Here is an 18,102-nt window from a genome sequence, read left to right as displayed (position 1 = left end):
GTACCACTGCACACCAGTCAGAATGGCCAGCATTAATAAGTCCACAAATAACAAATGCCGGAGGGGTTGTGGAGAAAAGGGAACCCTCCTGCACTGTTGGTGGGAATGTAAATTGGTACAACTACTATGGACACCAGTAAGGAGGTACCTTAGAAATTATACATAGAACTGCCATATGACCCAGCAATCCTATTCTTGGGCATATATTCAGACAAAACTTTCATTGAAAAATATACATGCAACCCTGTGTTCATTGCAGCACTATTCACAATAGCCAAGACATGGAAACAACCTAAATGTCCATCAACAGATGAATAGATTAAGAAGATGTGGCATATATACACACTGGAATATTACTCAGCCATAAAAAAGAACAAAATAATGCCATTTGCAGCAGCATGGATGGAAGTAGACTCTCATACCAAGTGAAGTAAATCAGAAAGAGAAAGACAAATACCATATGACATCACATATCTGGAATCTAATATATGGCACAAATGAACCTTTCCACAGAAAAGAAACTCATGGACTTGGAAAATAGACTTGTGGTTGCCAAAGGGGAGGGAGAGGGAGTAGGATGGACTGGGAGTTTGGGGTTAATAGATGCAAACTATTTCATTTGGAGTGCATAAACAATGAGATCCTGCTGTATAGCACAGGGAATAATATCTAGTCACTTGTAATTGAACATGATGGAGAATAATGTGAGAAAAAGAATACATACATATATACATATATATATATATATATATATATGAATGGGTCACTTTGCTGTACAGTAGAAATTGACGGAACACTGTAAATCAATTATAATCAAAAAATTAAAATCTTTTAAAAAAGGAATAGAAAATGTAATCAAAGGCCATTAGCAGACATTCAGCAATAACAGCGAAATAACCTCTGAGAGCCCTAGGATAGTATTTCTGATCCGTGAACTTGTACTCATTTGCACAGTTAGGTAGTTTTGCACTCTCTTATACAACATTGCCTTTCTCTTCCACATAAGTTTTTAATGGTGTTTTCCATTAGTTCCTTTAAGAAATGCCTTCTTCTATGCATCACTTAATATTACATCATTAACTCCAAGCACAAAAACTACCATTTCCTTGCTTTTCTTCTTGTTAACCAAATCCTAATATTATCTTCAGCTGTTTTTCAAGTTTCATATAGTATTCTAGCTTCTCTGAAGCATTACGGTGTGGCTCCATTCTCTTGTATTGAGTCTGTTTCTTCCTTTTTATTAATTATTTCTATCTTTTTGAAATTTGGATGACCAAAATAGTTCTTTACTATCTACTTCACTTTATTTAGGTACCAATCATCATTCTTCCACACATAGAAATGGTTGCCACTGTGTTAGTTGAGGGTCTACCAAATGTGTAAGTATTCTCTTTTACAGTCTCATGCTGTGAATCTGCCCCTGTTTCTCCAAGTTAATTTTGCTTCCTGTATTAATTATGATAGTCAAGAATATATTGTGCTGACAATTCCAAAATCACAATTGTTTATGACAAGTTACACTTCTTGCTCCTCTTACTTGTCATTTGTCAGTCAGCTATGACTTAACTTCATGTCATCTTTATTCTTTCTCCCAGGCTGATGGACCTGCCTCTATTCATTACATTGCCTCTCTCAAGGAAAAAAAAGGAGAGGAGTTCCCGTCGTGGCGCAGTGGTTAACGAATCCGACTAGGAACCATGAGGTTGCGGGTTCGGTCCCTGCCCTTGCTCAGTGGGTTAACGATCCGGCGTTGCCGTGAGCTGTGGTGTAGGTTGCAGACGCGGCTCGGATCCTGCGTTGCTGTGCCTCTGGCGTAGGCCGGTGGCTACAGCTCCGATTCAACCCCTAGCCTGGGAACCTCCATATGCCGCGGGAGCGGCCCAAGAAATAGCAACAACAACAACAACAACAACAAAAGACCAAAAAGACAAAAAAAAAAAAAAGAGAGAGAGACTTGTTATTCGTACAGTCTCTGTTCTAAAGTGACACATGACATACTTTTCCCACTTTGGCCAAGATATTCATGCATATGGCCACCCCTAATTTGAACAGGATACAGTTGCAAAATGCTCTGGCAGGAAGGATCATTAATCATAAAATCTACCACATTCCAACCTCCTAATCACCAAATGCTAAGGTTAACATCACTAGATTGGCAGGTGCTTTTATTTTTCCCTATTAATACTGAAAGATATTGTTCCATTGTCTTTCTGGCTTTTGCAGCCTCCAGTGATAAGTCAGCGGTATTTCTTATCTTTGTTACTTCTTGTCATTTTCTCTGGATATTTTTACAATTTTATTTTCACTATTAGTTTTCAGAAATTTGACTATGATGTGGCTTTAGTGTGTTTTTGTTTTTGTTTTTGTTTCATTTCCTCTACTTGGAGCACAGTGATTTTTTTCAATATGTGCCTTTCTAGTATTTATCGTACTTGGAAAAATTTTGGTCATTATTTCTTCAAATATATTTCTGTCCCCTTTCTTCCTTTTATTTAACCTCTAAGATACCAATTACATATATGTCAGATTGCCTAAGGGTTTCCCAAAGACTACTGTTGCTCTATTCTTTTTTTTTTTTTTTAATTTTTCCCCAACCCCACTCTTTACTTCGTTTTGGAAAATTTTTATTATTGCCAAGATCACTGATTTTTCACCTCTAAAGTCTAATCTGCAATTAATCCAAACCAATGTGTTTTTCATTCCATGTATTTTATTTTTAATTTTTAGAAGTTTCATTTGAATCCTTGTATATTGTCTATATCTCTCATCGTGTTCATGCTTTCCTTCACCTCAACCTCAACCTGCAAATGTGGAGCAATTTGTAACAGTTTTTTTTTAACTTTTTGTCTGCTAATTTGATCATTTCTATTATTTGTGGGTCTGAATCTACTGATTTGTTTTTTCTGGGTCATATTCTCTTAATTATTTGTATGCCTTTCAAATTTCTCCTGTATACAGGACATTGTAAATTTTATGTTGTTGAGTGGAAGATTGTATTGTATCCCTTTAAATAGTGTTGATTTCTTTGTCTAAGATGCAGATAGATTACCTGCTCTTACTTTGTTTCTGTGCTAGATTGCTTTTAAGGTTAGGTCCAGAGCAACCTTTATTCTGGAGGTAATTTGACCCTAGTACCAAGATAATTTTTTTCTAAGTGTTTTATCCAATGCCTCATTTATTATGAAATCTCACCACTCTGGCACAAGCAGAAATTTTTCTCTGCCCATGGATAGCTTTAGGAATTTTTCAGCCTACTTACTTCCAGTAGTTCATTCTCTAGCTCTGGATAGTTTATTCTCATGCATGAGCAGATGGGTACTCTGCAAAAGATGCAAGGGGACATCTCTGCAGAGCCTTCAATCTCTGCCTTTGTGGAGTTCCCTTTCCTCCAATATTTTGGCCTCCCTAAACTCCACTTGGTGTCTTTAAAAATCAGTGAGATTCCTTGGCTTTAAGTGGTTTCCTCTGTCCCTGCAGAGCAGAGGGGATACAGGATTTAGGTAGTGAACTGGGGCAATCATACAGCTATAATCAAGGATAACAATAATTTGCTGTCTGTCAAGTAATGTTTGATAACAATTGCTTTATATATTTTCTCTGGTTTCTTAGTTGATTAAGGTGAGAAAGTAAATATGGTCCCTGTTATTCCCTCATGGCCATATCCAGAATCTTCTTACCTTTCATTTAGTAAAAGAATTATTTTAGCTCTATAGGATATGTCATTGTGATTGTGGCAGTTGTGTTTTGAGAATGCTGATGAGGGAGAAGGGCATTATTACCCCACAGTGTGGGGCTACTATATATTAAATGTATCATTTATGCTGTCAATCTTAAATAATGAACTGATACTTATTAATTAAGGAAATATTTTCTTGTTTCAAAAAACAAGAAACTGTATTTTCTTGAGATGTTAATGTGAATATTCCCATGGGCAGAATTCAGTCCAACATTGTGGGTTTTGAATACCACTCAAATTTTGTTGGGGAAGAAAATATATTAAGGATAAGGAGTTTACATATACCAAGAAAAACTTGGCTCCTTTAAATAAGATATAATACAAAGACATGTAAACACTTTGGCCATATTTTCATAACTATTCCTAGGTGAATTTAAAAATGCACTGTTTAAATATTTGTCATGACCAAAACTTGCATAATTTTTACATAAAATTTCTTTTTAAGAAACTTTTCCCACATTGTTGGCTCTCTGCAACTTTTAAAATGTTCATTTACAGATGCCAACTATTTTTCTACATACCAGTGGTCTCAGAGACCTTATAGCCTATACTTATGGCAGACACTTTTAGAATTTCCCTACATATGTATTAGTTTTCATGCAAATCAAACAAAATAATAGAAAGTGAGAGTAAAGTTGATTTAGTATGCATCAGGACCTACTGCCAATGATATCCTATTTTTGTGGTTTTTTTCATCAGTTAAACTTTGGTGTGAAACTTTTTAATGAGTAATGACTCTTCAACCGTCTAATACTTTGATATATTCTAGGCTTTTTTTGTAAAATACATCCTTTAAAACATGCAACAAAAAGCTTATTGCTCATAAAACAACCAAGACAGATTTTTATGAATTATATAAAATATAGTCAAAATGTTAGTGTTTGCTTATATATTACTCAATAGACATCAAAGACTGATATCATCAACACCAAAATGTTTGAACAACATGAATCTTGATTAAAATTCTCTCTTTCTTCTGATCAGCTGTCCAGATTTTAACAGAACCTTCACCCCAACATATAGGTAAAGCAATCATAGTATTTCAAGGCTCTGATTGTTTTATTCCTGATTTTTTTCATTACTACTCAGGAAGAACTGTATACCAGTTTCAAATATGTGAATACACTCTTTTAAATTGCCTGTTTTTGAATTTTTTTTTTTGTCTTTTTGCCTTTTCTAGGGCCGCTTCCTGAGGCATATGGAGGTTCCCAGGCTAGGGGTCTAATCGGAGCTGTAGCCGCCGGCCTACCCACAGCCACAGCAGTGTAGGATCCGAGCCGTGTCTTCGACCTACAACACAGCTCATGGCAACACCAGATCCTTAACCCACTGAGCAAGGCCAGGGATCAAACCCGCAACCTCATGGTTCCTAGTCGGATTTGTTAACCACTGAGCCACAACAGGAACTCCCTGGTTTTGAATTTTTAACTGCTTTTTTGTAGTTTTGAAATTAATATGCATGCTTTTATAATTAACTGGATATATTCACAATATTTAAATTTTTCTTTCAGAAGTCACTGTGATTTTGTATCTAAAATACCATGGTTTTTCTTTCTCAAAGGATAAAAATATTTTCAATTGATTTTATGAATTTTTAAATTAAAATTATGTCAGAAAAGAAAAATGCATATATTTATTATAACCAGCATTAACATCTCCTTTGCCATTATATGCTATTACATAATGATATAATGGTGAGGTTAATTTCATAACTGATATTATATGCCCTTCCTAAAGGCCATAAGGTTTCTCTTATGGCTCCAAAGATATTCCTGCTACCTGTTATTCTGGTCTATTAGGCATTGTAATCATGCAATTAGATGTTCTTTAAAGACTTTCTTAGGCACCTCATAGATTAGAATGGTTCCTCTGAAGCAGTTACCAGATCTGTTATGTAATTACATAATTAAGTCGATGTAGTAAAAATCTGACAAAACTCTTTAAAAAAAATAAACAGTCTGCAGTGGAACAAGAGATGACTCTGATTGCAAATTAGAAGTGGAAATAAAGTGATAATATATCCAATGTATAAATTCTCTTAATATTAATTTTTATCTTGGGATCTCATTCTTCAAAGAAAAGCTTAAGGAAATTGACTCTGGTCACTCAATTGTCAAGAACAATGGCTGATGGTTTCATTAGCGGCATTTCAAAAGAATTTCCTGTCCATAAACTTGTCAATCCACCTTCCTTGGAGACATTTATAAACTCAGTATAGTTTGAGGTCTACCAAAAAGATAAAACAGTGACTAAAACACTAAAAAAAATGAATATTCTTCATATTGTCCTTTAGTATATTTTGAAGTCTATTAAATTCTGTTACATCCTATGTAGCCTTAGCATATAATTTCAAATGCCAATTACAAATAGGCACTTGCATAGTAGAAATAAAGTAAATTAAATGACAAAATAAAATTTGGAGTTCGTATGGTGGGTACCAAAATGCAAAATATAATTCTTTTTAAAAATACTATTGCCACAGAAACACATAAACATTATATTACTAAGTTTCCCAAACATAAAATCAATATATGTGAAATATATCAACACTGTCCTATGATATTATCTCCTTCCCCATACTATATGAGATCTATCAATACATACAGGAATAGACACTTAAGGCAGAAAAGTCATTTAATGCTTAATTTGTCCTTTCAAAATATCTTTTAGATTCCACGAATCCCCAAGTCACCTCAAACTTTGACTTGCATACTGTACTCAGCTTATTCTTAATGAACACCTTACCAGGTCTCTTTCAATTCTCTCTGCCTCCAAATCCATGTGAAATTCTATGTCTTCTTCATTTATTAATTGCTTCTCATCTCTCATCAGTTAATTTTTAATATTGTCTTCTATTATTGTACTTTCATTTTAACAAAAGATATCAGTGACAGTTCCAATGTTTACTTGCTCCTAATTTTTATTTTTTTACTTTTATATAATGATTTTTTCCATTATAGCTGGTTTACAGTGTTCTGTTAATTTTCTACTGTACAGCATGGTGCCCAGTTACACATACACGTATACATTCTTTTTTCTCACATTATCATGCTCCATCATAAGTGACTAGACATAGTTCCCAGTGATACACAGCAGGATCTCATTGCTAATCCATTCCAAAGGCAAGAGTCTGCTTCTATTAACCCCAAGCTCCCAATACATCCCAATCCCTTGCCCCTCCTCTTCCCCCTCCCCCTTGGCAACCACAAGTCAGTTCTCCAAGTCCATCATTTTCTTTTCTGTGGAAAGGTTCATTTGTGTCATATCTTAGATTCAAGATATAAGTGATAGAATATGGTATTTGTCTTTCTCTTTTATACTTACTTCCCTCAGGATGAGAGTCTCTAGTTCCATCCATGTTGCTGCAAATGGCATTATTGTGGTTTTTTTTATGGCTGAGTAGTATTCATTGTGTGTATATACCACATCTTCCTAATCCAATCATCTGTCAATGGACATTTGGGTTGTTTCCATGTCTTGGCTATTGTGAATAGTGCTGCAATGAACGTGCGAGTGCATGTGTCTTTTTTAAGGAAAGTTTTGTCCGGATATATGCCCAAGAGTGGGATTGCTGGGTCATATGGTAGTTCTATGTATAGTTTTCTAAGGTACCTCCATACTGTTCTCCATAGTGGTTGTACCAGCTTACATTCCCACCAACAGTGCAGGAGGGTTCCCTTTTCTCCACATCTTCTCCAGCATTTGTTATTTGTGGACTTATTGATGCTGGCCATTCTGACTGGTGTGAGGTGGTATCTCATGGTAGTTTTGATTGGCATTTCTCTAATAATCAGGGATGTTGAGCATTTTTTCAACTGCTTGTTGGCCATCTGTATATCTTCCTTGGAGAAATGTCTATTCATGTCTTTTGCCCATTTTTCCATTGGGTCGTTGGCTTTTTTGCTGTTGAGTTGTACAAGTTTTTTGTATATTATAGAGATGAAGCCATTGGCAGTTGCATCGATTGAAACTATTTTCTCCCATTCTGTAAATCATATTTTTGTTTATTTTGTGGTTTCCTTTGCTGTGCAAAAGCTTGTCAGTTTGATTAGGTCCCATTGGTTTATTGTTGCTTTTATTTCTGTTGCTTTGGAAGACTGACCTGAGAAAACCTTGGTAAGGTTGATGTCAGAGAATGTTTTGCCTGTGTTCTTTTCCAGGAGTTTGATGGTGTCTTGCCTTGGAATATTTCAAACTAAAGAGCTTGTGTCTCCTCTGTGTTAATTCATTACATTGGTTTCCTATTACTACACAACAAGCCATTCTAAAGCTTAGAGGCTTTAAACAATGATTTATTATTATCCCTCATGGATCTATGAGTTGACTGGGTTTACTTGGGTCATTATTCACTTCTGATATTCCATGTGGTCATGGTTAGATTGTGGCTGGGGCCAGAGTTACCTGAAGATCTGAGTGGACTTTAATCTTCAACATGGCTTCTATACTCACATTTCTAGGCCCTAGGCTGGAAGATTTGGAAAAACTAGGAAATGGATGTCTCGCTCCACATGACCTCCCTACATGGATGGTTGGTCTTCCTCACAGCAGGGCAGGTTCAGAGTAACAGTTTGCTTCTTACCAGAGTGCATGCACCTTCCAACGACCAAGGCATAAGCTGCCAGTCTTCTTATGACCTAGCCTCCCAAGGGATACAATGCAGCACTACTTCTGCCATATTCCATGAGTTACAAAGGGAGAGAATACAAAGGGTATAAATATTGGGAGATACGGTTCCTTGAAGGATCAAATTTGGAGAAATGGATAGTCCACACTAATCAAATAAGTTATCTCAGAAAATATTTGACAAAGCAGGATATACAATTTGTGGAATATTATCAAGCAAGGTATAAGGTAGTAGAAATATCCCTTAAGTTTTCAGGGTAGTTATAAAAATTTGCATTATCTCTGAACTGCTTCTACTTTGTATTAGCCTATAGATTCCTCCAGCCCTGTTGTTACTAGAACAAACCAATTTAGACTCTCACTTACTCCACAGTACTCAAATAAATATCAGAGTTCAAATTTCTTAAAAAATAGTCCTAATGTGGCAACTATTTAAATTCTTTAGTGATCAAACAATGAGATACCAATAAACATCAAATGATATTTACACACACAAATATACTATCTGCTGGCAAGAGTATGGCGAAACAGTCATATTCTTATTATGCTGATTTTAACTTAATTAGCTACAACCCCCTTTGGATAGAAACTGACAGTATGTTCATCTTGCTTGACCCAGTCATACACTTTTTGGAATTGAGATAATTCAGAAAATACAGCGAACTACAGAAAAAAAATATTTTCATACAAGGATGTTCATCTCAAGATTATTTTGTGGATAAGGAAAGTAATATTTAAAGAAGCTAAATCACTTCCTCAAGTTTGCCAAAAACAGAGGAATAAGAATTTAAACTCACACATTCTGTTTGCAGAGTGCACACTGCTGTATTCATGACCATCTTGCTACACCACTTCTGATGAATAGCATTAAGAAAAAAAAGTTCACATGTACACATGCAACCATTTCAGAGAGAATACAAATGCAACTAGTTTACAAAATAAAATATGCAGAAACATCAAGATTGGAAGGATATAAACTAAAATACTGATAACAGTTGACTTTAAGTGGCAATAGTCTGGGTTGTTTTCCCTTCTTTATATGTCTTTAAGACGTTTCAAAATAAAAAGATTTTTTTTAGTCCCCTAGGGGAAAGGAGGATTTTTTAAAACTCCCGAGCTGATATTCCTTTTTGTGCAGATAAGAAGCCCAGTCAGGTGCATATCTATCACAAATAACCTGGGGTACAGAATTTTAACACAAGCTAGTAAAGTTGGAATTAAGAAAGGAACCTGGGGAGATCCTTAAAAGTCAGAAAGATAAATAACACTTTTCACTTGATACGTGGTAAACAAGGTGAACATTCTTTCTAGAATGAAGACCGTTTAAACAAAATTTCTGGCAGAAAGGAGAACTCTGGGGGATTTGTCAATGGCCAAAAGGCAGGGGATCACAGACTGCTTGGAGTTCTGCTAAGCCAAATTTACTAATGCCTGGAAAGAAACAAGACAGAGGCTCTTCTAATAGTAGTTACAGACTATAGACCCAGGTTTCTTATTAATCATGATTGATGGATGGATGGATGAACCCTTGCACTAAGCTATACATAGATCCAATGATACAATAATTGATTAAAATATTTGTGTTCACACTGTCATCGAAAATTAATTTTGTAAATAATGATATAGTGAATGGAAAACAGGCCTATCCTTATTCTCTCATTGAGAACATTTGATCTTTTCGGTCTCTAAGACCCTCGCTTTGCGGTAGTTTATCCAAACAACTGACAATGTAATATAACTAAGTCTGTGGATATTAGCCCTACAAACCCAAGTCTATGTTGGCAGCAAATATCACAGAACTTAAAGTAACACAATGATTCAAGAGTTTCTTTCCACTATCCGTCCCTGTATTTGCATCTCCCTCTCAGACGATGAGAGGCAGCAACAAGGAGAAAGGGTAACTTGATAACGAATAGGCAAGAGCTCATCCCAATTATTACATGTTCCCTTTCTTTTCAAATAATTTTTGAAACATAAACCAAAAGAAAATCCTAGCATTGTAGCAGTTCAGGAATTTACTAAAATCTAAGATAATTTACAATTAAAAAGCTTCAAGCATAAACTTGATTTACTTGACTAATTATAGCAGAGAATCTGTGAGAAGATATTCACATATCCAGAAAAGACCCCAACAAAGGAACAAAAAAAGACGGAATAAGCAGCCCACTGCCTGCATTTCTTGTGAGTTGTCCCTTTAATCTTCTCCTTCTGTGAATTGCTATTTAACCTGAATTTCATTCAGTTCCTTCCAGAACTTGGAAAGCCAGGTCTCAAACCTTCAGTCCATATAGAAATATGCTTCCTTCTATGGTGAACCATTAGCATGGTACACATCCACAAAACACAGGCCCCAATTAGCATGCCTTCTGCACTGGATTCTCATAGAATAAAGAAAGCGTTTAGTTTTTTCTGATCCTTGTTTCATCGAGACCAACTCTCCTAATATGGATACTTCCTAAAAAGTCAGAAAGTTTGATCTTTACTGAGTAAATAGCATTATAACTATAGTTAGAAAGTACTGAATGCTTATAGACCTTATTTTACATAAATATTTGATTTAAAATATAATCTCTAAGATGGCTCCAATATAACTGGCTTAGTGCCTTATTCAGGGACCCAGAGGATGCCCATAGTAGTTTTCCAGGCTTGTCCCTCTAGCATCTCTGGGGTTGGTGCCAAAACCAAATTAATCCTGAGCAATTTGAATTTTAGAGATGAAAGGAAACTTGGATACCAATAAAATCTGCCTCATAAGACACCGTTTCTTTTCTAAACTGAGGACATTTAATTATTGTTGCTTTTCTGAGAGTTTGCAATGTGATTGTGATTATCCTTAGCAAATTATAGCAAATATCTTCCATTCTTGGAAGATGAATCCCTTCACTAGTCTCTCATTCAAAACCCACTTCCAACCCTTCTTCTCCTCTCCAACAAGATTTACCTATGTTTCAAAGTCAAGCTCAATTAATTCTTGACACTGCTACAGGCCTTTTTCATCATACTATCCCACAACAGATCACCGCTTTTCTGAACTCCATGGCATTCAATACCCATACCATCTGTTATGGGTTGAATTGTGTCCTCCAAAAAGATATGTTGAAATCCTAACCTCTGGGGCTTTTTAATGTGCCCTCATTTTGAAATAAGGTCTTTGCAGATGTAATCAAGTTAAAACAAGGTCTTTAAGAGGGCCCTCACAAAATAAGACTGGTATCCTTATTGCTGTGTAAAGACTGAGGTAGAAAATGGAGTGATACATCTGTAAACCAAGGAATGCCAAGGGTTTCTGGCCATCACCAGAAGCCAAGAGAGTGAGGCATGGAATCGATTCTCCCTCAGAGCCCCTCAGAAATAATAAACAGTGCTCATACTCTAAATTCAGATCTCTAGCCTCCAGAACTGTAAAAAAATAAATTTCTGTAATGTCAAGTCATCAATTTTCTGGTCCCTTGTTGTGGCAGCCCTAGGAACTTATACATCATCCACAGGCAACCCTTTATTTCCATAGGTTGCCTGGTTATCTATCCCTAAGTCTGTATCTATATCTTTAACATGTTTTAAAAAACTTCCTTAGAGCAGAAACCATATCTTAATCTTTTTTCTTACACAGGGACTTCCTCTTCTCTGTGGTAGGGTTGCCAAACAAAATACAAGACACCCAGTTAACTGGGCATGCTGTGTTTTAATTTGCTAAATTGGGCAACCATAATTTATGTACAGTGGAGATGATCAATAAATAAATGGATGAACCCCTACTTTATCAATTTCATGAAAGTTCTTTCTTAGTGTTTATAAAATCAACAATTAACAGATATACTGAGAAACTTTAACTTATGATCTATTAAACTTTGGTGACCACCACCTGGAATACTGGTTAAGATATTATAAGGGCATATTAAAAGTAAAAAAGACAAAAAAATAACAATTACAATGGTCAGAAATATAAAGGCAGATGTCATTGTGGAGACAGGAACTAGAGTTTTTCATTCTGCAGTTTTAAAAGGTTGAGTTGAAAGATTCATGATCAAACTCTAGAATCTTAACAGACACCAAAAATGATTTGTTCACAAAATATATAAAGAATAGGCTGAGAATGAAACCAATATTAAATGATTACTTTTCTATTTGCCATGCCTCTTACATACATTAATCCATTTCACCTATGTTAGAAGGTAGGTATTAATACCCCCTGTATTTCAGAGTTAAGAGAAGTAAGGTTTTGAGGGCATAGTCAGAACTCAAACCCAAGATCCAAGACCTATGCTCATTCCACACTCCCATATTGCTTCTCTAACCTTTGTTCCCTGAAGCAGTACAAATTAGAAGCAATTAAGCACATATTCCCTAAGTAGATACACATTTTAAAAATCCATTGATGCAGAGAGCAGTCTGGCAGCAAGTATAAAGTAATACAAAATTTATGGATAAATTTATGAGTAAGAAAGCCATTAGTGGAAGAGGATTCACATAGACCTCACCTTTAAAATTGACATCAGAAACTACTAGAACTTCTAGAACACCTGGCTAAACTGGTGCGGGATCTATTTCACAATGACCTGATCCATATTCCTGTGTAAAGGATAGACTTAATACAAAATCCATTTACTTCATTATCATTTAGCATTTTGGGGAGCTACAAAAGCTGACTGGTGTATTGTAAGAGCACTGAGCTTATCATGGAATCTCAGGCTGCCTCATTCTGTTACTTATTAGCTGTGTAACAACAGAATTAAATCACAAGCAGTTCTTAGTTTCTTCCTTTGAAAATGATGGACTGCTTTCTAAATTCCTATCTAGCAAACACTTGGGCATACTATATGCTGCTTTTATTTCATAATTATTTCAATACTTTTCAACTGCTGTTTCCCCCACATCTTAAATAAAATGCTTCTTTCCTTTATGTCTTGTACATCATTCATTTATTCTATTAACTGATCCCCTATTGTATATCAGACACTGTGCAAGGCACTGAGATAGAAGTGATAAACAAGAGACAAAATCCTTACTTTTATTAAAATTAAAAGTTAAGATTAGGAACAAAAAGGAATAATTATAAGGGTTAGAATTAGGCATATGCCATTATCAAGAGACCCTAAAATAATAAATAAATAATTATAATTTTAATAAATGTTTTGAAGGACAATTATAGCGTCCTGAGAAACTATTTAACACTTTAACTTGATTTAAGTCTCCAGGGTGAAGGATAACTTCCCTGAGGAAATTAACATGTAAATTTAAACTTGAAGGGTGATGAAAATTTGGCAGATAGAGGTTAAGAGAGAGCATTCCTGACAGAGAGAACATCAACTGTGAAGGCTCTGATCCAGGAAGGAGCTTGGCACTGACAGAAACAAAAGAAGGTCAACACAATGAAACATAGTCAGGGCTAACACAACAGTTTGAGAAGCGGCTGAACTGTCACAAAGGGAGAACTTGGAACACAGAATGCAGAGTTTAAAAGTAGAGAGTGGACAAAGCTTACATGCCTATGAAAATATACTCTTTGAGACTACCCGGAAGTTATCCAAATAGTGGAGAGTAGCAGAGCACTCTAGGTAGGGATGAGAAGATGTAAAGCCATGAAATTTAGTTGGGATAATAAGTAAGCTATTTTGAATTCAAAAAGTCACTGTTGCATCAAAGGACACAATCCACAGAGAGAAAGGCAACCCACAGAATGGAAGAAAATATTTACAAACCATATATCTGATGAGTGGTTAATATCCAGAATATATAAAGAACCCTTACAATTCAACAACAAAACAAAACAACTCCATAAAAAATGGGCAAAGGACTTGAATAGACATTCCTCCAAAGATAAACGAATGGCCAATGATCACATGAAAGGATGCCCAGCATCACTAATCATTAGGGAGAAGCAAATCAAAATCACAATGAGAAATCACCTCACAACCTTTTTTACTACCACCAAAAATAATAATAATAGTAATAAGCACTGGCGAATATGTGCAGAAATTTGAACCTTTGTGCACTGTTGGTGAGACTATAAGATAATCCATCTGCTTTAGATAACAGTATGGTCCTCCAAAAAAAATGACATGACTTATATAATTCAGCAATTCTACTTCTGGGTATATACCTCAAAGAATTCAAATCAGGGTCTTTAAGAGATATTTATGCACCCATGTTCATAGCAGCACTATTCACAAAAGTCAAAAGGTAGAAGCAACCCAAGTGTCCATCAACAAATGAATAAGTGAACAAAATGTGATAGACACATACAATAAAATAATTTTTAGCTTTAAAAAGGAAGGAAATCCTTAATTTTCCGTGTTACAGCATGGATGAATCTTGAGGATATTATGCTAAGTGAAATAACCCAGTCATAAAAAAACAAACATTGTATGATTTCACTTACATGAGATACCCAGGGAAGTCATATCATAGAGACAAACAATGGAATGGTGGATTCCAGGGGCTGAGAGAGAAAGGAATGAGGAGTGGTGGTTTAATGGGTATAAAATTTCATTTTTTCAAGATAAAAACTGGTTGCACAACAATGTGAATGTACTTAACACCAATGAACTGTACACTTTAAAATTATTAAAAAGCTAATTTTTAAAAAAATATCCTCTTTGATGTTTGGAATACATTATAAAAAGGCAAGAAGGAATATGATTTTTTCTGCCTTCTTTTGTATTACACATTTTTATTTTTCTATCTTATCTCCACTACTGGCTTATTGTTTATAGTTTTTTGCTGGTTTCCTAGGGCTTACAATATATATCATTAATTTAAGAGAGTCTATTTTTGAATATTACACTGTTTGGTGTATTGTAAAGACCTTAGGATATTATACTCTAAAATCCTTCATTGTCATACCTTTTAGCTTTGTGATATAAACACACAACACATTGATAGTCCTCTATTTAAAGAACAATTAAAAATAAGAAAAAAATGAATTTACATTTACCTCCACATATACCATTTCTTGTGCTCTTCATTTCTTTGTGAAAATCCAGGTTTCTGGATGATATTATATTCCCCCATCTGAAGCCCCTTCTTTAACATTTCTTGTAGCCTGCTACAATGAATTTTCTCATATTTTGCTCATTGGAAAAAAAAGGGTGTTTATATTTCCTTAATTTTTGAAATATATTTTCCCTAAGTCTCAAATTACTGGTTGGAAGTTTGATTTTAACTTAGCATGTTAAAGATATCACTCAATTGCCTTCCAGATTCCATTGTTTTTTTAAGATGTAATTCTTTAAAAATAATAATTTTAATAATATAAAAATAATTCTTATCTTTGCTCTTCTGTATATTTCTTTTTTCTCTGAGTGCTTTCTCTTTATTTTTGATTTTCACCAGTGTGAATGAAAATTGCCTAGCAGTGTTTCAAGGAGAGAGTATGAAGATAGCTGGGTGTTTTCTGAGACCCCTGGATCTATAATTTTTGCATCTTTCATTAACTTTGGAAGAGTCTTAGCCATTCTATCTTTAATATTTCTTCTACCCAGTATACTTTATCTTTTTCTTTGTGGATCCTATTGATACTCATGCCAGACCTTTTAGTATTGTCCCCCAGCTCTTGAAGCCTCTTTTTTCTTTGTTTTACTCTGTTTTCTTCTTGTGTTTCAGTTTGAGCAATTTCTACCCACTACCTTCAAGTTTTCTGTTTCTTTCCTTAAATGTATCAAATCTACTGATGAGCCCATCAAAGACATTCTTAATCTCTGATCTCCATGGTCACACTGACCCTGTAACCCTCAATAAATGGTAAAATTCATCCTCATATCTGCTTATATTCAAAATTCTAGCAGCAGCAGCAGCAATTCCTCAACCTATTTTGTATCTTATATCCAGTAAGTCAACAAAACCCATCAGATCGGCCTTCAAGACACATGCAAAAGACAACCATTTAAATTTGTCAGAATGACTTCTTGATACAAGCTACCATGATTTGTCTTATTGCAAAAGCTTCTAAGCTTATTTCTCTGCTTAACTATTCCGAAGCCAGATTCTGGTAAGTGTAAGTCAGAATCTCATTTCTGTGCCCCACATCCTAGATTGTCTTCCGATTTCATTCAGAGTAAAAGCCAAAATCCTTGCCATGACCTGGAAGACGGCACAATCGGACTCCATAGCACAGCTCAGATTTCACCTTCTGTTCTTTCCTTAGGCATCTCTCTGCTTTAGGTTCACTGGGATTTTTTTGTCGTTGTTCCTCAAATATACCAGGCAAGCTCCTTTTTGCTTCAGGGCCCTTGCAATTGCTCTTCCCTTTCTTGAGATGTTTTTCTACCAAAAATCTATGTTTTATTTCTGAACCTCCTTAAAGCCTTTCTTTACTCAAATAACACCTCCTCAAAGGTCTTCCCTGACCACTAATCTAAAATCGCAGCCTCCTCTCAATGGTCTCTTGCCATCATTTCTCACTTTATTTTTCTCCTTAGTACTTACAGACATCTAACATGCTACATATTAAATTATACATAGGTATTGCCGCAATTTATCTCACGAGAATATAAAGGTATGGAATTTTGTAAGCATTGTTTCCTATTGTACCTTTAGCCTTGAAAACCATTTGCAGCACACACTAGGAGCTCAAAAAGTATCTGTTGAATCAATGAAATCTGTCACAGTCTAGAATATTTTAAATGGTTGGAAATTTCACACCGCCTTTGTGCGAGAGCCACTGTGCTATTCTTTTTCCTTTTTCCCCCAAAACCATGAAATGGTGCTGCCATCCTTCTCAATACATTGGGACTTTAGAAGGAAAAAGTTTTATCTGCTCCTTGCACTGGCAGCTCATGCACTCAGATTTACTGATCTCTGAGGGCACTTATACACACACTGTTTATTTATTTTGGAATTATTTTATTATCAGGTTTACATGGTTATAAACCGTTTCCAGAATCTCAAAGGACTATTATTACTCATCCTCAGGATGCTCCCTGACCTGACCTTGAGAAATATCTGCAGCTCCTTGCAGAAGGTAGAGATAATAAAACCTTACTTGCTCTGGGCCAATGAGCTTACTACCTAGGGCCAAGAACAGACTAATGTTAACCAAGGAGCCCTACAACTCTCAAGAATCACCTCCCTACGCCCCATGAGAGATATGCCTTCCTCACATTCTGGCCACTGGAATCAGCCACAGTGCTGGGTCTGAAGGTTTGGTTCGTGTGTCTTTCCCTTCAGACAACAAAAAACAAGTAAATAAATAAATAAGAAAACAAAAAACAAAATTTATGCCTTCATTCTTTACCTTAAAAAGGAATAAAATTCTTTAAATTATGGTAAGATGATTATTCTACAGAAAGATTCAAAAATAGAACAAGTTGCCTTTTGTCACATCATCGCAAGATAACCAACTTCTTCAATTTTGTGCATCACCTTTCTGTCTCTTTTCATATAAATAATTTATGATAGTAAGCTTAATGTACATGCAACTGCTTATCTGTTTGATAGTAAATATTACAATCATTCATTTATCAAATGGCTAACAAATATTTAATGTACACTAGAAGAGTCATGTGCTCTTCTAGACACGTAGCTTTCATAACCAAGAATTAAAGCCTGTTCATCTTCAAGGGTCTGTAGGCCAGCATTTTTCGATAGCAACATAATGAGAGCCACATATGTAAGTTCAAATATTCCAAGAATTGGATAAAATTGATTTTATTGATATATTTTAACCCAATATATCTAAAATATTATCATATCAGTATATAAACAATATAAAATTATTAATAATTACTGGTGATTATTATAACTGT

At 35.2% G+C, this 18,102-nt stretch overlaps 1 protein-coding gene across 8 annotated transcripts in view; it reads right to left on the bottom strand.

Moving 5' to 3' along the window:
* Positions 1 to 18,102, bottom strand: part of LOC110261733 (uncharacterized) — a 1,083,992-nt gene that overhangs the window by 770,182 nt on the left and 295,708 nt on the right. For 2 of the 8 annotated variants that reach the window (XM_084967491.1, XM_084967490.1), the window contains exon 5: positions 14,739 to 14,798. The exons of the other annotated variants lie outside the window; for them this stretch is intronic. In XM_084967491.1, the coding sequence (XP_084823617.1) occupies positions 14,757 to 14,798 (42 nt within the window). In that variant the 3' untranslated portion in view covers positions 14,739 to 14,756. The remainder of the gene's footprint in view (positions 1 to 14,738; positions 14,799 to 18,102) is intronic. 8 annotated transcript variants of the gene reach the window in all.

Source organism: Sus scrofa, chromosome 7 (genome assembly GCF_054392235.1).
Source record: "Sus scrofa isolate SSC_HxYL_T2T_F1_AM1 chromosome 7, Sscrofa_HxYL_maternal_Yorkshire_Landrace_v2.0, whole genome shotgun sequence".
Taxonomy (NCBI): Eukaryota; Metazoa; Chordata; class Mammalia; order Artiodactyla; family Suidae; genus Sus; species Sus scrofa.
This window is presented reverse-complemented; position numbering and strand designations above follow the sequence as displayed.